A 24,706-nucleotide genomic window follows, 5' to 3' on the forward strand; every position below is an offset into this window, starting at 1 on the left:
ATCTAAATGATTAGTCCAATCAAATCTCATAATTCTTATTTCTATATTTCTGATTCTGTCTGATTTTTTGTAGAAACTCCCAAATACTGTATATTTGATTTTACTATTTCAAGAACTAAGAAATTGACTTGTCACATTAATTCTATGGAGCGTCCCCTAATGCTCGCCAAGCTAGCATGGTAGAAAACCAATCCTCAGATACAGCAGCATCATGGCAAAATGCAATTCACTCTCTGAAATCCCACGGATCTGTTGGATTGGAGCGCATTCATAAAGTTTATAACTTGCGTTTTATTTTTACCACACATTAATGTTTACGCGTTTTTTAACATTTTGGATTAGGCCTGGGATTTCTTGACAACTTATCTGAGCCAAGAAAATCTAAAGAAACTTTGGCAAGGTAGGTTAGATAAGTATTATCTAGTCGCAATGTTCATTCTCGAATTCCCATATTCCCTTTAGATCGAGGCATACAGAATGCACTTAGCGAAAACTTTTCTATTCTACGCGATTCAAATTTCGATACGCGCCTATTTGAATGGTATATTGCTTCTGCACAGTCTCATATAACCTCCAATATCGGACTCCATCTTATTGCTTGGACAAACGATTTTGAGGTAGCTTAGCTCATTAGTAAATTCTTTTGCGTTTGTCAATAGTAAATTAACCCTCTCTATCCCTAAAGAAATTGAGAGAAAGAGGAGAGGTGAATATAGATAACTGGGTTTGTAAGACATTTGAAAGCATCTTCGCAGAGATACATGAGCATTACAGTTTGTGTCTGCAAGTTCTTACTCTCCTTGAAGCAAGGTAGGATACGTTTCGTTTTTTCAATGTAAAACAATAATAACCGTTACACATTTTTTTTTTTCTATAGTGCACTTGTCACCAACAAGTTTATTCGTCAATACCAGTCCTGGCTCTACTCCTATCTGCCCTCTGCTTTCCAGACTCTTGTTTCCATTTACTATCGCCATCAATTCCAATGCTTTAGCCGGTTTACGCGACTCATCTCCACGAAATTGGCATCCGACACATACACTACCACCTCCATCCTTGCACATCGCTCCCGCTGGCTACCACGTCCGATATCTACAAATGGCACTACACTCATGGACATTTTTGTTGCACCCCGGGAAGAGTCCCGGCATCTATCGGAGCCGCAGTCCTTAGAGAATGAAGCTGGAGATAACATTATGCTATCACACGAAGAGCAAGGAGAGGTTTCTGAAGAAGAAGATGCAGAAGAAAGGGAGGAGGAGGAAGAAGAGGAAGAGGACGAAGGGGCGATTCAAAAAACCCTTGATCAACTGAGCGCGGATCTCTCGAGGTTCACTCATCTCTGTAAGCAGATGGATGCGCTGGGCCTTCTCTACCGCACCGAGGGTATTCTCATCGAGATTCTCCACGGAAAAATCGAGGACAAAATCCAGCGATCTTTCCGTGGGTGTTTTGATAAGCCCCTTCTCAAACGCTCAAATCGGTGGCTAGATCAAGTGATTTTACGCTGGCTAGCACTGATCATATGCCCCGAGGGAGTAGAGAGTAAGTCTAAATTCTACGAGAGAGAATATACTGCATATATTGAAGATACCTATTTTCAGATTCACCTGCCGATAAGATAAACGCATTGAAGGAATGGAAAACCCGGCTGGAATATCACCTCAACAAAGCCTTCGGAGATCTTCGGTTTGTATACTTATATGTTCCATATGGTTTTGTATTAAACTGATGGCTTATGTTCATCTTCAGCATCTCCGAGCTATTTGATATCATCGTTGAGTTTCCGGATTCCCAACCTGCCATTGACGACCTAAAGGTATTGCAAAGCATCATTCACGAGTCCTGCACCCATATCGTGTTTATTCTCTTGATGTCTCTATTGCTAGGAGTGTCTATCCAAAACCGATCAAAAGCGACAGCTGATGGAGTCACTTCGCAATGCGTATGCCATCTATCCCCTCGCCTTAGAGCTTATTCTGTAATGTATAACTGTTCATTTCTCCGTAGTTTTGAACGTCGACTCCTTCAACCAGGTGCCAACACATCCGATATCCTTACCCAATATATTTCTACTATCCGCTGCCTGCGAATTCTAGACCCTTCAGGGGTAATGCTGGAATATGTCGCCGTACCCGTTCGCCGTTACCTCCAGTAAGCGTCCATTTGCATTATTCAGGCGCATTGATGTATTTTCACTCAGTAATACATTTGCTAGGACTCGCGATGATGCCATTCGTTGTATTGTAACGACGCTGGTCGATGATAATAACCAGAGCTTATTGCTAGGTGGAGACGAAGAGGGAAATATGCCTGCCATTGCGCTAGCTGCGCAATCCGACGATGAAGATGAGGATTTTGACGATGATGAGTGGACCCCTGATCCAATAGATGCTGGGCCTGGTAGAATTTACTCTTGTCAACACACATTTATAACTCGCTAATTATTTTGTGGGCACTAGAGTACAAAAGTATACGAGCTCGTGCGGCAGATATTGTTGCAATGCTTATCAGCATCTACGATAGTCGCGATCTCTTTGTTCACGAATTTCAAACGCTCATGGCTGATCGCTTGCTTTCCTCACATAACTACGAAATAGATCGCGAGGTTCGCCATCTGGAGCTGTTGAAGCTGAGGTTTGGAGAATCGAAAATGCAACCATGCGAAGTCATGATCAAGGATATTGGCGATTCCAAGAGAATTGATGGGTATGTGCATGCAGATCAAGAATTTCCTACCGAGGTAACTACCTAGGCAACGAAGCTGTTTGTTTCTCTTGAAGAAATACTCTTGGACTTAGTGTCGAATGGGCGACTAATAAACCTTATCTGCTAGGCACCATTGCACGCTATGGTGCTTTCACGACTGTTCTGGCCCAACTTTAGATCGGAGGAGCTACAGCTCCCTAGCTCAATTCAACGGTAAGCTTTCCCAAACTCCCAAGTAATTAGGGGGTAGCCACGACTAACACTTTGTCCTTATTAGGTGGATGGATGCCTACGCCAACTCGTTTCAGCGCCTGAAAGCCGCACGCAAGATAGCCTGGCTGAATCATCTGGGCACTGTGGAACTAGAGCTCGAGCTCGAGGATCGCACACTTGATTTCCGGGTTTCTCCAGCCCATGCTGCCCTCATCTATCTTTTCCAGGAGCGCAAAGTGTGGACGGCAGAGGAATTGGCTGGGCAACTAGGAACAACGGCCGCAAATGCGAGACGACGCGCCGGATTCTGGGTAGGACAAGGGGTGTTGGCGGAGAAGGGGGGAGGCTATGTGGTGCTGGAGAGAAGAGGGAAACCGCGTAGAGGAAATAGGATAAGAAGGCGCAGTAGTTTGACGTTTAGCTCGACCGCCGAGGAGGAGGAGGAGGACCCCGACTACAGTGAGTGGGAAGACAGCGAGGAGGAGGATGGGGGAGGCGTGAAGGTGAAGTCCCCCGAGGAACAGGAGGCCGAGGCGATGCAAGGATATTGGACCTACATCACTGGCCTGCTTACGAATCTTGGCCCCCAGCCCCTGGAACGCATCCAGACTATGCTTACCATGTTCTGCCAACCGCCCGCAAGATATAACAAGACGGCGGACGAGCTGAGAAGATATCTGGAGTTGATGGTGCGCGAGGAGAAGCTAGAGGTGACGGGAGGGCTCTATAAGCTCAGGAGATAGAGCAGTCACATTTCGTCTCCGCAACAATGAAAATTCGACCCTATTCCCCATCCCACAAACCGAAAATCCAATTGCATTTTTCAATAAAAGCTCAGCGAAATTACGCGTTTGGAATTTCCTTACAACGCATTTTTACCAATTTATCAAAAAGCACCTATGTCGATTGGACGGAGCCCTTAGCGGCTCTGTCGAGGACGCACTAGGTCGTCATATAAATTGAAGATCGAGCAACGAGATGAGGTGGGTGCGGTGTGCTCTCGAGGTCTGGCACCTTGTGCTGAGACCAATGGAGCAGAGCGCAATACCTCGTTTCATATTCTAATTTCCACTTAACAAGAGGAAAGTGAAAGAGAGCATATAGAGGATAAAGCAGAGGATTTTTAAAATTTTGAAATGGAAGGAGAAATCACAATTTCTCATCCACTTCATTCTAATACAATATTCATGAAGGCATCTAAGAAAATGAAAAGTCATTTTTTTATACAAGGATTCCAATTGAAGAAAAAGTGAAGAAAAAAATCTAGAGTTAAAATGATAATGAATATTTATCTATAAAATTCAATATTAAAACACTGTACCCCCCTCTATCCACTTAGTGGAGGTTTTGTGCAGCAAGCCAGCGTTCGGCTTCGAGAGCAGCCATACAGCCACTTCCGGCAGATGTGACGGCTTGCCGGTAGATTTTATCTTGCACATCACCAGCAGCGTATACGCCCTCAATGTTAGTTCGTGTGTTTTGTGTGATAATGTAGCCCTCCTCATCGGTCTCTATCTGTCCCTTGAAGATGGCGGAACCGGGAGTATGGCCAATGGCATAGAAAAGACCATTCACGGCCAAATCGCTCTCCTCACCCGTTTTTGTGCTCTTGATGCGGAGTGAGGTGAGCAGGCCGTTCTCACCCTTTGCTTCAAGAGGAACGGTGTTCCAAAGAACGGTGATCTTGGGGTTCTTGAGCACACGGTCGGCCATGACTTTGGAGGCACGGAAGACATCGCGACGCACAAGCATGTAAACATGGGAGCCATACTTGGTCAAGTAGGTTGCCTCCTCACAAGCGGAGTCACCTCCTCCAACAACGGCGAGAGGCTTGTTGCGGAAAATCGGGACAGCGCCATCGCACACGGCACAAGCAGAGATACCATTATTCCAGTAGGTTTCCTCTCCGGGCAGATTAAGGCGTTTCGCACTTGCACCAGTGGCGATGATCACGGCATCAGCAGTGTCGCCCTCACCATCCTCCTCGCCCTCGCGCCAGAGACGGAAAGGACGTTGCGAAAAATCAACCTTGGAGATGGTTTCAGTAATGACTTCGGTACCGAAGCGGATGGACTGCTGACGGAATTTCTCCATCATCTCGGGACCCATGATGCCATTCTCAAAACCGGGATAGTTTTCGACATCGGTGGTGGTGGTAAGCTGACCACCTTTCAAGGAAATTAAGGTACGAAGAGATTAGACTCCTTGATCTCATCATCTCTGTGAGATGACTTTTAATCAAAGCAATTTACCTGGAGCAAAATCATTGGCCATCATTCCTTCGAATAATACAGGCTTCAAATTTGCACGTGCAAGATAGATGGCAGCGGTGTGACCGGCAGGGCCAGATCCGATGATGGCGACGCGAGTGTGCATTTTGGCTAATTGTAGTCTTAGAGGAGCGGCTGGAAATCGACGAAGCGAAGAGAAGAAAAAAGACATACGATATTAAAAAAAAATAAAGCGATGTTGATTCACCTGAATCTTTTAAATATTGCTGCTTACTAAGGTGACAGCCGGCCTTTTGCCTATCACTCGAATTCCGCAGAACCTTTGTTTACTTCTGATTGCTTGGATGAAACTAGACGTCACATCTAAACCTGAGCACTCAATTTTGCTTACTGATTCCCATGAATCTCCCATATATCCAAATGGCGCATTCCTATTATCAGACGATCTTAGACTTTATTTCAGAATTGTGGAGGGTGGCATACCATAAAACACCTTGCCGCCTATTTTTTTCCTTCGGGCAGAATAGAATCTCTCTTTTCGAACACAAAAAAGTTCTTCCTGCTCATTAATTTTGATTCTTATTATATTCTATAATCTTGAAGAATTGTCTACTACACTCGAAATTCGCCTCTCGACCTAATGCTAAGTTTGCAATGTCTACCTAGCCGAAGTTATAGATTCTTAAAGGACATGTTTGCTCGGTCGCTTCTTAATGTCTGGGTGGCGGGCAACCAGGTGCCTCATCGATTTGCCGGCGTAGATATTGAGAAGCAGGTCGGACAAGTGCAACCTGAGTCCTCCCACCATCACCTCACGGTCGTATATCATGTTAGTTCGGTTCCAGTTACCCCTGCTACAATGTTGCCCTCCTCCGCACCCGTTGCAGATACTGGTATATCTGCCACCCTGGCTAAAGCTGATCGTGAGATAATCCAAGGGGAAGAGAAAGATTTTCATCTTCTTATTATCCTATTGAGCGTTTTTGGCTCCCTGTTAGTATGTTTAATTGTTGGCGTCGCTGTCTTCCTCATAATGCGATATAAGAGAAAGAAAGGCTTGAAGCGAATATCAGCGAGCTCAGGCGATTCAAGGAGCTTAGAGCATAGAAGAATGGAGGAGCCTTTTGATACAACCCCAACTGGATTAATAAGGGAGCCACCTGAGGCACAGCTATCCGGGTCTCCGGCAACCAACTTACCTCCATCGTCACCCCTGTATACGAGTGCAAGCGGTGAAAACAATAGAGAAAGAACTAATGAGCCGGTATATTGTATGAATCACGGAAACCTCGAACAAGAGACCAGCGAGAAATGGGCTTCACGGGTCATACGAACCCTTTCGGTTGCTGCAGCGCCGAGCGCGCCCAGTGCCAAAGAAATCATCTCCGAGGAATATGACAATGTGCCTCTACCGCCTCCACCCCATCTGGATGCACCCCCCGCCTATTCACCCACCGCACCTCCGGCACTGCTTTTCTCAGAGCCACGCCTGCACTCTGCCGGTGAGAGGTGTGTTGAAGACGAGAACAAACCATTTGACTCTCCACTTAAAAGATAAAGTTTATTTAATCACTTCAATTTGTATTTGTACCTGTAATCTATTCAGAACCCCTTCCTACCCTGTAAATGCTTTCCACACCGAAATTTTTTTTTTTGCATTAATTTCTTGTATCTCGTTCGTGTATTCCAACGATACGTCCAGCTGCAATCAACAGTGGATGTTATTTATTGAAAACATATTTATTTAAATAGTCATAATCGAGTATCATGTGATAGATCGATATATAAGATGCAGAAGAAATACAAGATGATGTATCGGAGTCATGTACATATGGTACAGAGCCAGCCTAAGGATGCTGGCAGTGATATAGACGCATTAGTCTTTCTCAGTGTCATTGTGCGATAGTCTTCAAGTCAATTTCTAATCCCCCGTCTCTTCCCCGCGCTATGCCTCTTCCTCTCTACGAGAGATCGAATTGCCATCTGTGATGGCCGGCCAAAATAGGCGTGGGGGAAGCTCCACAAAAGAAATCTGAGAGTAATCTTGTTTGCATACGGGACATTTTGAAGACTTACTAAGCAGCCAGGGGTCTATACAGTAGGGGTGGAATTCATGGCCACAGAATAATATTCGCAGTATATCTCTATTGAAGGAGAGAAATTCAGCGCTCGTTTCGAACTTCTTTTTTTTTACAGATCACTTACCCGGCTTTATAGTCCATCAAGCAAATGGCGCATGTCTCTGACCCAAACCCGAGGCATCCAACGGTGGATGCGCGCACGCCAAGAACCGTCACCTTTGAATCTTCTGCGGCCAAGGATACCTGCCTCACGATTGCCAAAGGGAGGGGAGAAATTGGCTCTACTTTATTTTCCGCCATCTCCACCTCATCTGGTTTGAATCGCAGAACTGGAAAGGCCTCTACCACATTTGAAGAGACTCCACTACAATCTTCCCCCTGGGACACAGAGAAATGTGAATCTCCTAGTTCTTCATCGGCGGTATTAGCTCTAGTGATATAGCCTTTGGCGAAACCGAAGGCTACCAGTATTATAAATGCTAGAGCTCCAGAACCAGCAACGCATAAAAAAATTATGGCGGCGGTCTTGTTGAGTTCCTCTGGCATATGGGTGAACGAATTGCCTTTAGCTGCAGCCGGTTCAATACTGGATATATAGGTAGCTGCGTTATCAGTGTGGCCAGATCCTGTAAGAGTGCTGGCTAATTTCAGTAAGCCAGATATTTCACCGCCCGCTCGCTGCCAGTCAAGCATATCTTGTCGGGTTTGTGGAGCCATCGTTACTGTGAAGATGTGGAGATGTGTCATGCCTGTAGAGTGAGTAGCAATTAGAGAAGATGTCGAGGTGCAGACTCCCGTGGCTGAGAAGAGTAGGACTGCACTAGCTTCGTTCAACTTGGCAAGAATGGATTCACTCAGCTCCTCGCAGGATATCGCGGCGATCCACGGCATCATAGCCGGAAAAAAGTCCCCATTCGAGTACATCGAGATAGTTCCCTTTATAATACGCATATTTTAACTTTACATTCTATTATACCTAATATAATTGGGAAATACATTAATGACAAAGGGTGCGGGCGTTAAGGCTTTGGATGAGAGGGTGTACAATCGATGGGAAGGCTGGACTATATTAGCGGTTCTATGAAAAAAAATTTGGAGCATGTAATCGTTCTCCCCCTCTTTTAATGGCGCACCAACAATGCGCGTAGTAAATAGGCAGAACAAACACAGGAATAGAAATGGGAGCATCGCGATTACGGGCTTTAAGAAAGAGAGGCCAGAAAAAAGCCTGCTGAGAGAAAAATACAATGTAGAAACCGTCCTCGACTTTCGCTCCTCGTGAGGAGAGACTTTCTGCCCACATAAAATACATATTCTTTTTAATAGTGTATCTAGTTTCTCCGTGAAAATCTGATGGAGAGCTGGGTGGCCAAAATCGCCACCGATTTGGTGGCTGCGTGGCTTAGGAGAACTTGGTAATCGGCATGTACAATCAGTGGGAAATGTTTAGGAAAAAGTAGAGGTATTGGACTGAGTGTAGGATATAGCAATTATGGACAGAAAAGCATACTTCCTTCCTTTTTGGATATTTCAATTTTGCCCAAGAAATATACTTATGCCGAAAAATGAAGATTTAGCCTTCACCCTTAAAATTGGTTTCCAATATTCGTTCTTAATATGCCTCGTCTAGGAAGCAGTAGTTGCAAGAGGAGCTAGGCCTAAATATAAGAATTCTATTTACAAATATTTTTCTGTAATGATGGAATACAAGCTACAGCCTTTTCTTCTCATCAAGGAGGAGGATGCCGGCAGCCTCTGTTTTAACTCTGCTTTAACGTATATTTTTTGCCTTGGATACTAACCGAATCCCTGAGAATAATGAGTGCCTACTGCTGGGAAGTATACACTCGATTCCCCTTCTCATATTCATTGTACCGAGGCTTGTAATGTTGTACAGACCAGAACTTTATGGAATCAAATATATACTTGAATAAAGCTGGATACATCTCAGAATATACATACAAAAATATATAGAGAAGGTAACAACGACAGCAACAAGTCTCGAAATAAGCAACCAAGAGCTGATTTACAGATGTGCGTACAGTTCCATAGATTCAAGCACAGTTGGAGATGAAATGGTATGGGATAAGTCAATTGGAATCCATATTCTACAACTACCGTACAAATAGACGTGCAAAAAAGCTCAAGCCCCAACTTCGTTGACCCACTTCTCTATCCGCATGCTCTCCTGTACCCGCCGATTCCTGACTGTAGATCGACGAATGACCGGTTTCGACTGCATTATAGAGATAGGCGGGAAGCGTGACAAATTTATACGTGGTATAGTCAATCTTGCATACGGGACAGCAAGGGGAGGTTTTTAGGAGCCAGGGGTCGATGCAAATCGGGTGGAACTCATGGCCGCAGGGCAATACTCGTACTTTGTCTCTAGAATATGTAGGAAAGAAGCAAAAAAATAGTTAGAGGCACTGAAATCAGCGGTTCCCTTCGGGGACTCTATCCGACCCTACCCAACGTTATAGTCCATTAGACAAATGGCACAGGTCACCGATCCGAATCTCATGCTTCCCGAGGTGGTTGTACGGTCTCTTATCCAATTCTGCTTCTCGCAACCAGCACCCCCGACCTCTTGTTCCACATCTAAGGGAGTGACGAGGTTGTTTGGGATATTCTCCTCCTCCCCCTCCTTTTGCTCCCCCTCCTTTTCCTTCAATTTTCCCTGCAGCTTAAATCGTAATACTGGAAATGCCTCTAACACCCGGATGGGTATCCCACCCCACCGCTGCCGTGTGGTCAAATAAGGCTGAGTAAGGTCTGCAAATGGGCTGATGGGTGCTTGCCATTCGAAGTTGGCGTTACGACGCCGGCGAATGCCTATGAACATCAAAATCCCAAATACTGTAAGAACGAGACCTCCGATACAATAAAGCACAATCACGGATAGCTGGCGGACGCTATGCATGTCATCAGGCTCCTTCAGGCCCTGTTCTACTAGCAGTGTGCTTGAGGGGAGAGTGGGGTTCGTGTTAGAGGGAATTGGAACTGTATCAGATGCCTGCTGACTAATCAATGAACCAGAAATTCTTTTCCCCGTCTGTTGCCGTTCCAGTGCTGGTTGCAATGTGTCGGAACGAGTGTCTGTAGTGAATATGAGAAAAGAGGATGGGTCTTTGGTAAGAAGGGAGAGGGAGGAGGAAAGCGAGGAGCAAGCCTCTGTGGCCGAATACATCACGACCACTTTTGCGCTGCTCAATTGATCCAACATGGTGGTTGCCACCTGTTCGCACGCGATAACCGCGATCCACGGCATATCAGCTGGAAAGAATTTCCCGTTCGAATAAATGGAGACAGCCCCCTAAAAAGATTTGTTGGAGGATGCTCGTCACTCCACAATTAATCCCATGTCTAAAATAAACCTACCTGGATAGAAGCAGGTGCAGAGGTCAAGGCTTGAACGTTGAAAGAGGACAGCTTGGTAGGAGTCGGTCCCGCGACATTAGCTTCAAAGGTGAGGATTTGAAAACCGTAGTTGCTGGATCTCGCGATTTCAGTTGGTGCGCTCCACGCCTCCCTGACGCAGAGAAGCAGTAGAGATAGAAGCTGGAGAACTAACATCACCACGATAACTTTGAAGTGCTTGACCAGGAGGAGAATAAGAAATGGACTGGGAAAATGAACCTTTGGCCATTACTTCCATCTTTGGAGGGGTAAGGACCGTAAACCGCTATATTATATTTTCGTTAAAGCGGTGGTTAGACATTTCGAGTTTCAGATTTGAGTAAGCATGCGGCCAATCGTTCGATGCGTGGCTGTTGAGGAGATCATTCTAAGAACAGCCCAAAAAATCCGTCAAAACAGGTTGAGGAAGGGCCGAATAAAGAATCAAGGAGACGTCATGGCCGGTGTCTCTCTTCTAAAAACAGAATATTGTGAGCGCTTTAAAACCAGCGCAGTATTTCATCAAACCCATAAGAATAATTCAAAAGCGTCCTGTGTCATTACCATATTCATGAGTAGGATATGAGATGTAGACAGAGAGGGAGCGATGGGAAAGTACAACCGCAGCAATAAAGAGGAGAAAAAGAAGTAAAAATGATAGTGTCCAAAAAATCATAGTACAGAATAAAGAGATTATCAAGGAAAATATAAAGGTTTTCTAGTTCAGAAACAACACGAAAGGCAAAAGTGTATAGTATGGTATGGTGGGTAGCTGCATCAAGCTCTAGCACTCAAGAAATAAACATGCAATGTACATCAAAGGCTGGGAAAAAAAATTAAGTCAATACAACAAATAGTGTGAATGAAATGGTGGTATAAAGGGTTGAAATAAAAAAAGGCATCAGTTCGCATTACCACACCACAGGATCCTCGAAAATCGAGTCGTCCCTAGGCGCTTCTGATCCCGAGACGGACGAGGTCACAGAGGAAGAGAGCAGTGAAGACTCGGATAACATTTGAATGTAATGAGTGTGATTCTGATACCATTGTGCTCGGTCGCGGTTAAAGGGGGATGGTACCCGCACCTTGTATTCCGGTTTTTCAACCACATCGGTATTGGCATAGCTCTCTATATTTCCTCTGGACTCGGTGCACCAATTTTTGGGTTCATGTTCGCGAGGGTATCTTTGGAATAGTTCAGAAAGAAGGGAGCGGGGGCATGAGTCGCCAGTAGGACGCACCTCCAGCTTGGGGAATTGAATAGCGACAGGAGAGGGCGGTTGTAATTGTAGCTGTAGTGGTGGATGCGACTGCTCTTGCTGTTGAGCATTCTGGTGGTGATAATCGTGCGTTAATATTGGAATATTCTGGGCGAGATTATCGCTGGGAAGTAGAGGAATGGGCTGAAATACAGAGTTTGTCATTGTTGTTGTGACAAGACCAAGGTCTCTTTTCTCTTCGTCATCTTCCAACTCCTCCTCATCTATCAAATCCTCATCTCTTACATCGTCTCCCACACATACACCGTCTTCTTTATCGTTTTCCTCTTCCTCATCTACCTCTTCCCCTTCCTCCTCCTCCTCCTCCTCCTCCTCCTCCTCCTCCTCTTCTTCTTCTTCTTCTTCTTCTTCCTCTTCCTCTTCCTCTTCCTCCTCCTCCTCTTCATCCTCATCCTCGTCCTCTTCTAGCTCAGCCTCTAGCTTCAGTTGCTCGTATATTGTTTGAACCTCTTCAATGGATGTTTTTAACCAACTGTCCGCCGCCTTCCTAATCAGGTAGACTCCCATCGGCTTATCGTACTTTCGTTGCCCTTCGTCTACGGAAAAGCATCCACTATCTTGGCGCTCCAGCCTCGGCAAGGCGACGGGGAGTTGCATACTTGATTCAGAGAGTGAGCGTATTCTATTACAGAAGTCGGAAAAGGGTCAGCAAGAGGGGTGTTCCAGCAGGCTATTTGCGGCAGGGCGTACCTTATGGGGGCGTTCTTGAGATTAGGAGATAAAGGAGCACTTGTCATTCCTCAGAGGTGATGTGCAAAATGCCTTCCAACCGGAAATGAAGAAGAACAAGAGCAAGGCGCAAGTGAGAAAGGTTCCAGCTCAGGGGGAAGAGGGCGAGGGGCGAGAGGGTTTACCAAAAAAAAGGGGAGGAAATAAGCTTCTGCAGTGCTGAGCACGGGATAATGATTGATTGTGTGTGGAGAGCAATTATGGAATTTAAGGTTCTCTATCTGGCGGTTAAACCGCATCTGCACGTGTGCGCTTCTCGTCATCCGGGCAGGGTTAGAGTTGGGGGTGATAGGGCTCATGTGTCGAAGCGAAGTCTGTTTTTTAACCTCCGTGTTTTTCTTGTTGTTGTGGTTGTTGGCGTGCGCCGCTGGCCTGCTCTCTGCATGCCCCACCCAGAGAGTCACGCCTCCCCGGCCGGAGCGGCTGCAAACCCTGCCAGGCTCGGGGCCGCTTACGTGTGCTCGGCAGAGGGCAGCTGAGTGGTCTTGGACTGAGTTCAAGACACCACGTTGGGCTTTGACACAATTAAAGGTTCATTTGCTGCACGTGAGAGCATGGATATTCGTTTGAAGCTTGGAATTCCACGCGCAGGCTCGCCCTGTCAAACACGGCGTCGTGGACACGAAACAATCCATTGGGCCTGCGGCGGACGTGATCAGTGGGCGGAGGTGCTGCTTGTGCCCAATTTACCATGCCGCACTGCAGTATATTAGGCCCCCGTAGAATTTCGCCAACTTCGGGGCGCAAAAGTGGATTAGTCAGAGGCGAGAGTGATATCAGCCTGCATGCCGTGTACAACCCGACTCGATCCCCAGACGTGTGGGGCCGCGTCGCCAAGGGACTGGCCTTTCTACGGCCGAAGGGATTGACTCACAAGGGGATACTGTCTCCTGGCTTCCCATCGGGCATGGGCTTGATTCTGGATGCTGGATTCCAAGAGGACAAGCATTGGTGCCTGTGATGTCCGAAATGGAGCATTCCGGACACAGGCCAAACTTCTTCAAAATTTTATTCCCCATTGCTATTAGTAATGAGCACACCCTTCGGTACCCCCAACTTATTTCTCTACTTGCGCAACTTCCTCAAGCTGTATTTTGCCCTCTTAACTCTCTGGCGATTTCCACCCTCTCTTAATGACAGCCGGTTCCCTCGGGCTTTCCATACTCCTGTCGCAAAACATTAACCCTATTCAAATTGAACATCTCCCGAGATTAAGATCCATATTTGGATCCCGGGAAGAGGGAATTTCCTATGTTCCCCATAGTAGATCACCAAACAGATAAGAAAAAAGTGAGGCATTTAAGTTAACAGCGTAGAACAAAGTGTAAAGGAAGTTTTGTACGATGAGATTAGGCAATCAGTGCATGAACTTTTTATTTTTTGTTTTGTTACTTAACATTCTGCGGCTGATCCTGGAAGAGAAGCTCCATTGCGAAACGTATCTTCATATTAACACAAACCTCTGGAAAAAAGGCGACGCGCAAACTCTGAATGTAGAAACACTGTGACTGCGATTTTGTTAAGTGTAAAGAAACTATTCTCGCCACTCAACCGAGATGTGGGAACTACAATCATTAAACAATGGGACGCAATCATAAAACAAAACGCAATAGACCCAGGGATTATTCAAACTACCGCTATGGCGAAGATTCTACGGTGGATCTGCCCGAAGATGGGTCAGAGGAGAAGGGCGGGAGTCGGATTCCAGTGCCACTTGCGATGTGGGTGAGTCATCCTGTTAAGCGAGGGAGCGTCCCGTAGGAGATAAAATTGAAATTCAACTAGGATTTCGAGCAATGCGATCCCAAGCGTTGCTCAGGAAAGAAGCTGGCCCGCTTAGGAATGTTGAAAGTGCTCAAAGTATCGCAGCGATTCAGAGGCATCGTTTTAAGGTAATTGATGCTCTAGGAGCACTCGAATTTAATCTCATGAGCTGTGCTCACCTTCGCCAATGTCCCCGCTACCAGTCCTATTGGTCAGAGGGCGGTTTCTCCTGCAGATCGTCATATAGTTGCTGAACATGGCGCTGCCGTCGTGGAATGCTCTTGGGCTAAACTTGATGAGGTTCCTTTCGCGAGAATTAGGGCACCAGGGGATCGGCTCTGTACGTTACTACTGGAGTGTTTATTTTAATCGCATCTTTTTGGTCCATGGCTAATTTTTTTCTCCTTGGAAACTTTAACTCCTACAGTGCCCTATCTTGTTGCTGCTAACCCTGTCAACTATGGAAAGCCATTCAAACTTAACTGTGCTGAAGCATTGGCTGCGTGCTTTTATATTACTGGTAAGGATCCGATTTGAGCTCGACCATTCCTGACGGTACTGTACTACCATTGTGATAACTTAGGCTTCGAGGAATATGGTGATCAGGTGATGAGCAAGTTCAAGTGGGGACATGCGTTTAAAGAAATCAATGAGTTAGTATTGCAAGAGTTGGTCCATTTATTCTACTTTTTTGTCATGCGCGTTTTTATTTACACATAGCGCACTTTTGAAGAAATATGCACAGTGCAAAGACTCGAAGGAAGTGGTCGAAGCACAGAACGAATGGCTGAATATGCTAGAGAAGGAGGATAGCAAACGCAGACAAGAGGAACCAGATTCAGGTAGAATCTGATATTGATGAAGAATCGTTAGGCACCTCTGGTTGACTCTGACTGTTTTTTTCGGGAAAAGACGAGGACGAGCTATTATTTAGAAACCCTAATCATGCTAACTGGGAAAGTGAGGAGGACGACCAAGAAGTGGAAGAGGAGGAGGAGGAGGAGGAAGAGCTAGAAGAGGACAGTGATGAGGAAAGCGAAGATGAGGACGTAGGGGAGGACGATGGGGATGGAGAGGATGGAGAGGACAAAGGTGAGAAAGAAGTTATCGATAGAGAAAACTCGATAAACGACGAGAAACACGCGTTTGGGGAACTAAAAGACGCCCGAAGAAATGAAAAGAAGGGTACGTTGGAAAGAAAAGCGGATACTTCTAAAGAGGACGTGATTGAAAAAGCAATACGACCTCTAAATAATTTGGATATTTCGAATTCTTAAGTAATATCTGTTAATATTTAACAATAGCGCTCAATTGTTTTGTTTCTTGCTCTATTTCCATTTTGTTATTCCTATTGCAACTATTTTTTTTAAAGATGTGTATAAGGCATGTGCACAGGTCAGCCATTAGATTGTTTCTTTTCAGCATACAAACCTGTACCGAATTTCGTTTGGGAATTGTTGTTTAGAGGGAAAATATTACAGGATGCTGAGGGAATTCCTTCGAATTTTTATCTCTATTGAACGCTATTAATCTAATTCTACAGGGCCAAACCTAACCTTATCTAAAAGTCACGCAAGATAATTAATAGCCAAACGGGTCAACGGCTTGAGAATGTTTTGCGCAGAGTTGCGCTGTTATAAATTGAGTATCGCTTTATTTTTGGGGGGGGGAAGAGGAGTTACTTTTCTCCTCAACCTATGCCATGCTGTGGAAGGATAGAAGCTGTAGTCTTGGAAGATTCGGAGGCAAGCGTTGGTCGCCAAGGGGAAGTAGGGGCTGCGGCTTGTTGGTCCACGATTGGGGAGAGTTTATGTCATAACCGCGTTGAAAAGGTTGGCTTATTTACTATTCAAGCAAACCGAGAGTCCAGAACAGAGTCGTGTAACAAGTAATTAATTTAAACGCTTGCATTCGATTTTCCAGGTTAAATCGGTCCAATGATGGCTCTTTTCACGCTTCATAACGGGTTAATCTCAAACTTCTGTGAATATAAGCTAAAATACGATGCTTGACCCCTAAACTCCTTTCCTCATCTCTTTTTCCACCCTCTCTCGATACCATTCAATAGTCGCCGGTCGACACAACATCATCAACTCACTTATCTCTCATTTTTTCCTATTTCTGTCATTTCTTCATTCCTCAACGCTATGTTGGTCAAATCAGGTCTGGTACTTCTCTCTCTCCTTGGTTATGGCATTTCGCTCGCGTCTGCTCACGGCCGCATGGTGAATCCCCCCATTCGACTGAAGCCCGGAGACAGCGGCCAGGGTTTCACCTTTGCACGCTCGCCCAATACCAACTTCCCATGTGGTGGGCTGGTATGTATTCTTATTTCGACCCTTACAAATAGTTTAGCTCACTCCTGTTTATTTTTTGCGCGTGTAGCCTGCCGGCAAGGTGCAGAAGACTTTCAAGTCGGGTGGTACTATTCCAGTCACCTGGCAGATTACCGCCCTGCACCGTGGGACGTGCTTCCTTGAGCTCTCTACTGATGGAAACGACGGGTCATTCAAAACCCTGAAAACCCTACCCAACTGCGCCGACACGAACGGAGAGTTCTCGACGACAGTGCAGATTCCATCGGGGGCAAACTGCGACAAGTGCACGCTTCGGTTTAGGTGGTTAGCGAAGAACACTGGGGAAACTTACTTGAACTGTGCCGACATCGCCATCAATGGCTCCGGCTCCGGAAGCGGGGGTGGCGATTCGGGCGAAAAAGAGACGCCGGCCCAAGAGGCACCCCAGCAGAAGGGCAAGAACAAAAAACCAAAGAAGAAGACCGGGAAGAAGACTCAAAACGGAGACGGAGTTACACCCCAAAAATCCCGTCGCCGTGCGCGCGCGGTGAAGCCTCGAAGCTTCCACGCGCACTCTAGCCTAGTCTAAGGGAGTGAACAAAGACAGATACGCTGGACGTTCCCTACCTCCTATAGCACCATTCATTTTGCTTTTATCTCTCTCTCCTCGAGCAATTCCGAGAATTGCTCTTGCGATGAGCATGACCACGAACACGTTCATTTCATATACTTGAAGAAGAAAATCATATTGAAACAATTGCCCCAAAATACATTTTGATTTTGTCACCAACTTTGCAATAAAGAAGGCACTACTGTCCATTTTGCATAGTGCAATGGATTGAAAGCATAAAAAACGATTATTCAATTATAATACAAAGCGAAAAAAAACAAGACACTGGCATAAGGAGTTGGTGTGCCTATCGTTTTTCCACAGAGGGCATGGTATTCCTGACATGTTGTCGTATGGTGGCGAGAGGATTCTCCTTATAAGTGGGATGCTGCATCACCTTTTGGAAGCGAATGATCTCCTTCATACTGATGAAAATTCCGGATGGTTAGCGCACGCATGTTCAATTGTGAAAGTATATCAGGAGGATAAAGATACTTACGCGGTATTCTTGCGCGCCTTTTTTGTCAAGGGCTTTTTCTCCTTGCTTTCCCCTAACTGATCTGGCTGCATAGGGTCCGAGGGTTTCGCTTCTGGAAGGGCCGCGCTAAATGTTTTCAAAAATTCCGTGGAAAATGTGTTGGATTTTTTCTTGTTCTTTTTGGGATTGTATTTTGTCTCGAGTTCTAATGGAATATCAGAAACGGAGGTTAAAGACTAGTGTTGGAGGTCAATGAAAGGAAAGAGCACGCCTACTTTGGAACCATCTTTCATGCCGTAATCTGCGCTTTTCTTTCTTTGAAAGCCCATGGAGATTTTCTGCGGGTTGTACTGCGATTGCCTAACAAGATACCAAGTAATTTGTTTGGTGAAATTCTTAGATTCATGGTAAGAGAGCGTAGATCATACCTCTGGATTCTCTGTGCCGATCCCCCTCATTTGTTCCAACACTTGGGTCTCTTGCACCGCAAATTGACGATCAGAGACATGTCGTGGTGCTTGCTGGGAAGCATGGAGTTTAGTTCTTGTACGCCGTACTTTGGGCATGTCGGTTATGAAAGGGCAAGGGGCGAGGGCAGGTGTGAATCCATGAAGGAGTGTTTATTTCATTTGGTAGGGCAGTCATAAATTGTGACGGCTTAATTTCGGCTGGATTTCTGCAAGACGTTCTCATCCCCCTAATCTAGTCTCTTCTCTTTTCGCATCCATCCATCTTGTAGATATGGGTAGAGTATCTAGAGTGTGAACTATATTCTCATGGATGAAGTGGATGTTTGGTGGGAGGGTCCTTATGAGAGGTGGGCGGAGAGTTGGAGTGAGGGGAGGTGGACGGAATTGAGAATGCATCCATGATGTTCTACCATTTTTGCGATCAACCATCCTGACTAACGATTTCCTCATCGATTTTGTTATAAAGGCATCAGCCGTGACTCCCTTCACAAACGCTCGCACACAGGTGCCAAACGCGCCCAGTTCCGCAAGAAGCGCAAGTATGAGTTGGGCCGCCAGGCGGCTAACACCAAGCTTGGCCCCAAGCGCATCCACGAGATCCGTGTCCGTGGCGGCAACAAGAAGTTCCGTGCTCTTCGCCTCGACTCTGGAAACTTCTCGTGGGGCTCTGAGACCGTCACACGCAAGGCCAGAATCATCGCTGTCGTGTATAATGCCAGCAACAACGAATTGGTTCGCACGAACACTTTGGTGAAGGGCGCCGTCATCCAAGTCGATGCCACCCCATTCAGGCAGTGGTACGAGGCCCACTATGGCCTTCCCGTTGGGAAGAAGAAGTCCAAGACGGTATGTTTTTTTGTATATCTAGCGAGCTCATTTCCCGATCTAATCCCTCTCTTATGCAACTCAGGCTGAGACCAAGGAGGAAGAGCAGAAGCGCTCCAACCACGTGCAGCGCAAGCTGGAGGCCCGCAAGCCCAACGCCAAGGTCGATCCCCTGCTTGATGACCAATTTGCTACTGGCCGTTTGTACGCAATCATCTCCTCCCGCCCTGGCCAGTCTGGTCGCGCAGACGGCTACATCCTCGAGGGCAAGGAGCTTGAGTTCTACGTCAGGAAGATCAAGCAGAGGAAGTAAAAACCAAGCGTGTATTTTGTGAACTGTTTTTTCTTATCTTTTTTTCTCTTCTCTTTCTCGTTTAAGAAAATAATAAAAATATCAAAAAAAAAGGAAATCCACATTAAAGAAATTATAAATACCAGTAAAAGTAGATATATAGGGGAAGAGGAAGAGGAATAGGAGAACATTTACAATAGTCTAGCAGTGGGTGTTCTGAAGTGCAAACGGGAATCATATGTACAAGAAAAATGGGCCAAAGTTTAGGGGGAGGGAGGGACGTTATTTCCCAGTGGATGTTTCTGCTTGGTTCTCGTGCTTTAGTTTATTCTGGTATTCCTCCTCTTCTAGTTGCTATCACGGCAGATTCAATTTACTAATATAAAAAAGATCCATTGAATGGGCTTACCAGCATATTGCGTTGCTCGACTAACCAGGGCGGAAGAGTTCTCGGTAGAGTCACTAAATCCAAGTCGAAGAGCTCGATAAACTGCTCGTTCACATAGCGAGCCTTGCTTCCTGCATAGCTCCGATACTGCAAGAAAATTAGGGCTGGGCCAGTAAATATATAGACTGTATGAAGTACCTCTCCCACGATGGAATTGAAATTCCAGCCTTGGAGTTTGCGCAAACAGCCGATGAATGTGCCTGTCTCGTGAATTCCTGAGGTACACATGACGAGGATAGGATGGTGCTCAAAGTCAAGCACAAGTTCAAGGCCTTCCTTAATAAGCTCTTCGCTCACAGGTCGCCATCCAAGGTTGGGTTTCCAAGCACGAAGACCGAGATGTACCTTTAGAAGGATTTTAGAGTTACCATCGAAAGAGCAGAAATGAAAAAAAAAAGGGTCCCATCATACTAGTTTGATTTTATTCTCTTGGAGGAAATTTATAATGGCTCTACTGGGAGATTCGGGAGAGAGGGCAACCACGGTCTTCAGATGCAGCGAGCGAATGAATGCAAAATGGGTCTGCTGGAGCATGTCGGAGCGGTAGATGCCCTTCTCGACGATGCCAAACTGCTCAGGCGGGGTCAGCAGCATAACGAACTGAGTTATCCTTAGGTATTTGATTCCAATGTGACTTTTAACCTATTTTACAAACGCCACTCGCCTCAAACTGGACGTCACGGCCGTTCTGAAAAAGTCTTCTAGGAAGAGAAGGCGGAGAAGGATTGGAAAAGTAGAGCTTTCTCCGTTTTGCTTTGAACAATCAACAAAGAAATGGTCACCAATGCGAACGCCAAATCCACTATGGATACAATAAGAGTTAAATTTGATTATTATTACCGCCAGGCCGACAAGGAGCTAGAGCAGATTCCTTGGCTCCGGCAACTTGAAGCCCAGCTCAAGGTTCCCAAGGTCTATTTGGCGTCTTCGGGAGCACTCGTAGTGTTCGTGCTCCTTTTCTTTAACATTGCTGGGAGCATTATAGCTGATGTGATTGCCTTTGGCTATCCAGGTAGGAATGGGTAATTTGCCTATTGGATGCCTGTATATCTCAATTCTCTGCAAAATAGCCTATCGGTCATTCAAGGCTCTCGAATCCACCGGCGGAAGAGACGATGTCCAATGGCTCTTCTACTGGATAGTGTTTGGCCTCTGCTCCGTGATAGAGTATTTTTCTCGTGCCTTATTATACTGGTTCCCCTTCTATTACCTTTTCAAGACGATATTCTGCCTGTGGTTGATGCTTCCTCAGACAAGGGTAAGCCTTTTGCTTGTGGGTGATACTTACGTGTGTTGAACATGTTTATATGCCGAAAATCTTTCAGGGAGCCGAATACCTCTACAAACGCCTGCTCCGGGGCTTCATTATGCGCTACGAGGGACTTAGTGCAGAGAGTTCTTCCTCGGCGGCCTCTTCAAGTCGATTAAATCAGAAGGTGAATGCAGCTCTGGCGGGTGGGTCTCGTTAGGGCAGTTGTAGTTCGTCAGTGAAAATATCAGATATGTTCAAGTTAGTCCCCTGTTGTACCTATAACATATATATTCCCCCTCCCCTCCTCATTAATTAGATAAATGTATGGTAGATTCAAGGCTTTATTGAGTATATATATTCTCTAATTATCGCTCATTGTCATGTATTACTGTAGAGTAAGAATAAAAAATCTTGTTAAGAGCGATAAAAAAAAGATAGGTCAGAGAAAAGGAATTTGGATCATTAGACATAAAACAGCAGATGGGGAAAGGTGGAAGAAAGAAAACAGAAAAAAAAAAAGAATACTTCAACATCAAACATAAAAATAAGCATCTAAAGGAAGAAGAGGAAAAAAAAAAAGGAAATAGGAGGAGTGGTAGTATTGGGTGCTTTGCTTTTAGCAACTGCAGCCGCCGAACTCCTTTGAATCGCCAGAGTCAATTCGAATAGGGTCCGGGAAGGAATCGCTATACAACTCGACTTCGCCTTCTTGCTGAAGTGCATTGCGCGCGACGGCTGTGAATGCGGCTTCGACATTAATAGACTCCTTTGCAGAAGTCTCAAAGTAGGGCAGATTTCCCTTGGCTTGGCACCAGCTCATGGCCCGCTTCTGAGACACCATGCGTTTGGACTCTTCGATATCGATTTTGTTGCCGAGCACAACAAATGGGAAATTATCAGGATCGCGTGGGCTAGCCTGCACCAGGAACTCATCACGCCAGCTGTCGAGGGTCTCAAAGGATTTGGCGTTGTTCACATCGTACACGAGGACGCAGCAGTCAGCTCCACGATAAAATGCTACCCCTAGTGACTGGAATCGCTCCTAGGAAATTAACCGCAATTAGAGGAGGGGTATAAAGAACAAACCATAAAAAAAAAGACGGCGTGAAAGTTGCTAAGAGAAGTTATAGAAAGCAGGATTATTTACTTGACCAGCAGTGTCCCAGATTTGCATCGTTACTAGGCGGTCATCCACCATGATTTCCTTTGTGAGAAAATCCGCACCAATAGTCGCCTTGTATTGATTGCTGAATTTCTTGTTGACATACTGGTTCATGAGCGATGTCTTTCCAACACTATTTGGAGATCATCATTAGTGAAGAGGGGGGGAGGGGAGGAGATCATCTAAGAATGGCATTTACCCGCTGTCACCAAGAATGATAACCTAAAATCCCAGATGGAGGACACAGGGGAGGATGAAATATGATTAGTACTAGCGGTAATCCAAGATTAGGGGGAAAAAAAAATGAAGGGTACCTTCAAAAGAATTTTCTTCCGCGACGACATCCCTACAAAATTTGTTGAAAATTCAGAAAGAGAACAACTGACGCCAAATGATGAAGAGGTTGCATAAGAATTTCCACTTTGACTGCCCTCAAATTAATTTCATATTTCATATCGAAGTGCTCTTTCATCCTATTCAAACAACAAGTCTTCGCATCAAGCAAAGTTTTTTTTTTGCCACCATTTTATCTCGCTTAACTTTTGTTTCGTTGCGATTTCTCCATTTTTCCATTTTTTAGTGAGCTTGGCTGATAGCGGACCTCTTCTAGAGACACTAACTTCTTCTCATCCAGAGAAGCATTAACTGCCTGTTTTGGCTCTCCTTCAGTTGCGATCTGAAGTTCCCCTCCTCCAGCCATGGCCTCCCAGCCGCAACCACAGCCAACACAGGCGCCGCCCGCTCAATCCTCGCGCCCTACCTTCACCTCTCAACAGCTTTTCCACCTTAAGCTCCAGATCATGGTCTTTAAGCTTTTGTCCCAGAAACAGGCCGTTCCCTCCAATCTACTCGAGGCTGCATTGGGTGGGGCTACCCTGGAAAGAAGTGTGGGAGCTGATATCGTTGAATCGGTCTATGATCACATAACACAACATGGGATGGTAAAGCAGTGGAGCACAGTATTTGCTGAGGGACACAAGGTGGAAGAGCAGCGATTGCTAGTGCCCAGTGCGGGGCCAAGTGAAATCGATTCCGTGGTTTTAGTGCAGGAGCAAGAGAGAAGATCGGAACAGAAAATTGAAAAGAGACTGAAAGAGCTTGAAGAGAAGAACGGACTGGACATGGAAATGGATATGGAACTAGATGAGGATGGATGGATGGACGAGGAACAACTGGCGAAGGCATTGGAATTAAAGGGGTTAAAAATGTTGGGCCAACAGCGCAAGGTATTTTGGGGAGTTATCTTGATGGTATGGCTGTAGTTTACTCACTTTTTTTTATCTCGCTTCCTCGTCTTTCCGTGGTTTAGTTAAGAGAAGAAATTCTACGTGGACTTAACAAAGTTACTACGCTGGCTGCGTCTGTTGACCGTGCTGCCTACCGGCGCATGAAAAAACAATCCTTGAGAGATGCACGCCTTGCCGAAAAGCTTGAGCGTCAACAGCGCCAGGATAGGGAAAAACGTGAAAAGCAGCGGCATATGAGCCGTCTCACTCGGATATTGCAGCATGGGCGTGAGATGCAAACGGTCCACCGTGCCCATCAGGCCCGACTCGGGAAGCTTGGCCGAGCGGTGCTAAACTATCACGCACACGTGGAAAAAGAGGAGGATAAACGTAATAGACGGACGCAAGAAGAGCGTCTGAGAGCATTAAGGGTATGGTTGATCTTCAGTCTAGAGTTCGCGCGCCATTGACCCATTCTTCCCCAAATTACCTTGCCTGTAGAATGATGATGAAGAGGCCTATTTAAAGCTTATTGACCGCACCAAAGATACCCGAATCAACCAACTTCTCGAACAAACCGATCAATACCTCTTCTCGTTATCTCAAGCGGTAATAGCCCAGCAAAATGATAAGATGCACTTGGAAAAATCAGGAGACACGGATGAATTGATGCCAGACGAAAGCAGTATTGCATTGGAGGAGGAGACCGAGGTAGGGGCTCCCCATTGACCTTTTGAGATTTCTTGACCACCCATGTATTGGTGTCTAAATCCTTTGATATTGAATAGGGCGAGAAAAAACTGGATTATTATACGATTGCACACAGGATTTCGGAGCCAATTAAATCGCAGCCTTCAATGCTAGTGGGGGGAACTTTGAAGGAATATCAGGTATACTGACTCTTTTTGCTTGATCTCCTCGTTATTGTAACCTTTTTATTCCGGGATGAAAAGCTGAAAGGCCTACAATGGATGGTGTCGCTTTACAACAACCGTCTTAATGGGATTTTGGCAGATGAAATGGGGCTGGGTAAGTGCTTTGATTGAGTTTTATTCAAGATTGAAGTTTCATAATGTTTATTGTTATTGTTTTTTAGGCAAGACAATCCAGACGATTTCCCTCATAACCCATTTGTTAGAAAAGAAGCAGAACGGACCTTTTTTAATTATTGTTCCACTATCGTGAGTTGACCTTTTTACGCTTTAATACCCCTTTTCGTCCACTTATGCCACCCTGTCTT

At 45.6% G+C, this 24,706-nt stretch overlaps 14 protein-coding genes across 14 annotated transcripts; 8 read left to right on the top strand and 6 right to left on the bottom strand.

The window, feature by feature from the left end:
• Positions 1 to 176: 176 nt before the first annotated feature.
• On the top strand, positions 177 to 3,665 carry VTP21DRAFT_1035 (uncharacterized protein; the record flags this gene model as incomplete). Its single annotated transcript, XM_069389676.1, has 13 exons — positions 177 to 275; positions 343 to 400; positions 463 to 617; positions 686 to 810; positions 878 to 1,545; positions 1,605 to 1,689; positions 1,753 to 1,819; positions 1,890 to 1,945; positions 2,011 to 2,154; positions 2,219 to 2,403; positions 2,463 to 2,743; positions 2,837 to 2,922; positions 2,987 to 3,665. The coding sequence occupies 13 exons, from the start codon at positions 177 to 179 to the stop codon at positions 3,663 to 3,665; spliced, it is 2,688 nt and encodes an 895-aa protein (XP_069251924.1).
• A 592-nt stretch (positions 3,666 to 4,257) lies between these two features.
• VTP21DRAFT_1036 (uncharacterized protein) lies at positions 4,258 to 5,298 on the bottom strand (the record flags this gene model as incomplete). Its single annotated transcript, XM_069389687.1, has 2 exons — positions 4,258 to 5,090; positions 5,175 to 5,298. The coding sequence occupies 2 exons, from the start codon at positions 5,296 to 5,298 to the stop codon at positions 4,258 to 4,260; spliced, it is 957 nt and encodes a 318-aa protein (XP_069251925.1).
• A 546-nt stretch (positions 5,299 to 5,844) lies between these two features.
• VTP21DRAFT_1037 (uncharacterized protein) lies at positions 5,845 to 6,711 on the top strand (the record flags this gene model as incomplete). Its single annotated transcript, XM_069389698.1, has 1 exon — positions 5,845 to 6,711. The coding sequence occupies one exon, from the start codon at positions 5,845 to 5,847 to the stop codon at positions 6,709 to 6,711; it is 867 nt and encodes a 288-aa protein (XP_069251926.1).
• A 387-nt stretch (positions 6,712 to 7,098) lies between these two features.
• VTP21DRAFT_1038 (uncharacterized protein) lies at positions 7,099 to 10,810 on the bottom strand (the record flags this gene model as incomplete). The annotated part of the gene is made up of 6 exons (XM_069389709.1): positions 7,099 to 7,297; positions 7,359 to 8,170; positions 8,231 to 8,312; positions 9,353 to 9,622; positions 9,706 to 10,550; positions 10,616 to 10,810. The coding sequence occupies 6 exons, from the start codon at positions 10,808 to 10,810 to the stop codon at positions 7,099 to 7,101; spliced, it is 2,403 nt and encodes an 800-aa protein (XP_069251927.1).
• A 734-nt stretch (positions 10,811 to 11,544) lies between these two features.
• On the bottom strand, positions 11,545 to 12,650 carry VTP21DRAFT_1039 (uncharacterized protein; the record flags this gene model as incomplete). The annotated part of the gene is made up of 2 exons (XM_069389720.1): positions 11,545 to 12,535; positions 12,604 to 12,650. The coding sequence occupies 2 exons, from the start codon at positions 12,648 to 12,650 to the stop codon at positions 11,545 to 11,547; spliced, it is 1,038 nt and encodes a 345-aa protein (XP_069251928.1).
• Positions 12,651 to 12,939: 289 nt separating this feature from the next.
• On the top strand, positions 12,940 to 13,603 carry VTP21DRAFT_1040 (uncharacterized protein; the record flags this gene model as incomplete). Its single annotated transcript, XM_069389732.1, has 3 exons — positions 12,940 to 13,173; positions 13,234 to 13,346; positions 13,393 to 13,603. 3 exons carry the CDS (start codon positions 12,940 to 12,942, stop codon positions 13,601 to 13,603), a joined length of 558 nt encoding a protein of 185 aa, XP_069251929.1.
• A 620-nt stretch (positions 13,604 to 14,223) lies between these two features.
• VTP21DRAFT_1041 (uncharacterized protein) lies at positions 14,224 to 15,683 on the top strand (the record flags this gene model as incomplete). Its single annotated transcript, XM_069389743.1, has 7 exons — positions 14,224 to 14,367; positions 14,428 to 14,534; positions 14,610 to 14,746; positions 14,834 to 14,926; positions 14,990 to 15,059; positions 15,127 to 15,248; positions 15,319 to 15,683. The coding sequence occupies 7 exons, from the start codon at positions 14,224 to 14,226 to the stop codon at positions 15,681 to 15,683; spliced, it is 1,038 nt and encodes a 345-aa protein (XP_069251930.1).
• An 870-nt stretch (positions 15,684 to 16,553) lies between these two features.
• On the top strand, positions 16,554 to 17,292 carry VTP21DRAFT_1042 (uncharacterized protein; the record flags this gene model as incomplete). The annotated part of the gene is made up of 2 exons (XM_069389754.1): positions 16,554 to 16,724; positions 16,792 to 17,292. 2 exons carry the CDS (start codon positions 16,554 to 16,556, stop codon positions 17,290 to 17,292), a joined length of 672 nt encoding a protein of 223 aa, XP_069251931.1.
• Positions 17,293 to 17,620: 328 nt separating this feature from the next.
• On the bottom strand, positions 17,621 to 18,357 carry VTP21DRAFT_1043 (uncharacterized protein; the record flags this gene model as incomplete). Its single annotated transcript, XM_069389765.1, has 4 exons — positions 17,621 to 17,738; positions 17,813 to 17,996; positions 18,067 to 18,151; positions 18,220 to 18,357. 4 exons carry the CDS (start codon positions 18,355 to 18,357, stop codon positions 17,621 to 17,623), a joined length of 525 nt encoding a protein of 174 aa, XP_069251932.1.
• Positions 18,358 to 18,532: 175 nt separating this feature from the next.
• Positions 18,533 to 19,399, top strand: VTP21DRAFT_1044 (40S ribosomal protein eS8; the record flags this gene model as incomplete). Its single annotated transcript, XM_069389776.1, has 3 exons — positions 18,533 to 18,536; positions 18,728 to 19,107; positions 19,172 to 19,399. The coding sequence occupies 3 exons, from the start codon at positions 18,533 to 18,535 to the stop codon at positions 19,397 to 19,399; spliced, it is 612 nt and encodes a 203-aa protein (XP_069251933.1).
• Positions 19,400 to 19,660: 261 nt separating this feature from the next.
• On the bottom strand, positions 19,661 to 20,420 carry VTP21DRAFT_1045 (uncharacterized protein; the record flags this gene model as incomplete). Its single annotated transcript, XM_069389787.1, has 4 exons — positions 19,661 to 19,732; positions 19,788 to 19,913; positions 19,965 to 20,171; positions 20,238 to 20,420. The coding sequence occupies 4 exons, from the start codon at positions 20,418 to 20,420 to the stop codon at positions 19,661 to 19,663; spliced, it is 588 nt and encodes a 195-aa protein (XP_069251934.1).
• Positions 20,421 to 20,600: 180 nt separating this feature from the next.
• VTP21DRAFT_1046 (uncharacterized protein) lies at positions 20,601 to 21,295 on the top strand (the record flags this gene model as incomplete). Its single annotated transcript, XM_069389798.1, has 3 exons — positions 20,601 to 20,838; positions 20,897 to 21,084; positions 21,152 to 21,295. The coding sequence occupies 3 exons, from the start codon at positions 20,601 to 20,603 to the stop codon at positions 21,293 to 21,295; spliced, it is 570 nt and encodes a 189-aa protein (XP_069251935.1).
• A 399-nt stretch (positions 21,296 to 21,694) lies between these two features.
• On the bottom strand, positions 21,695 to 22,584 carry VTP21DRAFT_1047 (uncharacterized protein; the record flags this gene model as incomplete). The annotated part of the gene is made up of 4 exons (XM_069389809.1): positions 21,695 to 22,120; positions 22,226 to 22,373; positions 22,440 to 22,462; positions 22,555 to 22,584. The coding sequence occupies 4 exons, from the start codon at positions 22,582 to 22,584 to the stop codon at positions 21,695 to 21,697; spliced, it is 627 nt and encodes a 208-aa protein (XP_069251936.1).
• A 354-nt stretch (positions 22,585 to 22,938) lies between these two features.
• Positions 22,939 to 24,651, top strand: VTP21DRAFT_1048 (uncharacterized protein; the record flags this gene model as incomplete). The annotated part of the gene is made up of 6 exons (XM_069389820.1): positions 22,939 to 23,466; positions 23,550 to 23,897; positions 23,968 to 24,177; positions 24,255 to 24,356; positions 24,420 to 24,495; positions 24,563 to 24,651. 6 exons carry the CDS (start codon positions 22,939 to 22,941, stop codon positions 24,649 to 24,651), a joined length of 1,353 nt encoding a protein of 450 aa, XP_069251937.1.
• Positions 24,652 to 24,706: the final 55 nt, after the last annotated feature.

The sequence above is a fragment of the Calcarisporiella thermophila genome (genome assembly GCF_041956535.1).
Source record: "Calcarisporiella thermophila strain CBS 279.70 unplaced genomic scaffold VTP21scaffold_10, whole genome shotgun sequence".
NCBI lineage: Eukaryota > Fungi > Calcarisporiellomycota > Calcarisporiellomycetes > Calcarisporiellales > Calcarisporiellaceae > Calcarisporiella > Calcarisporiella thermophila.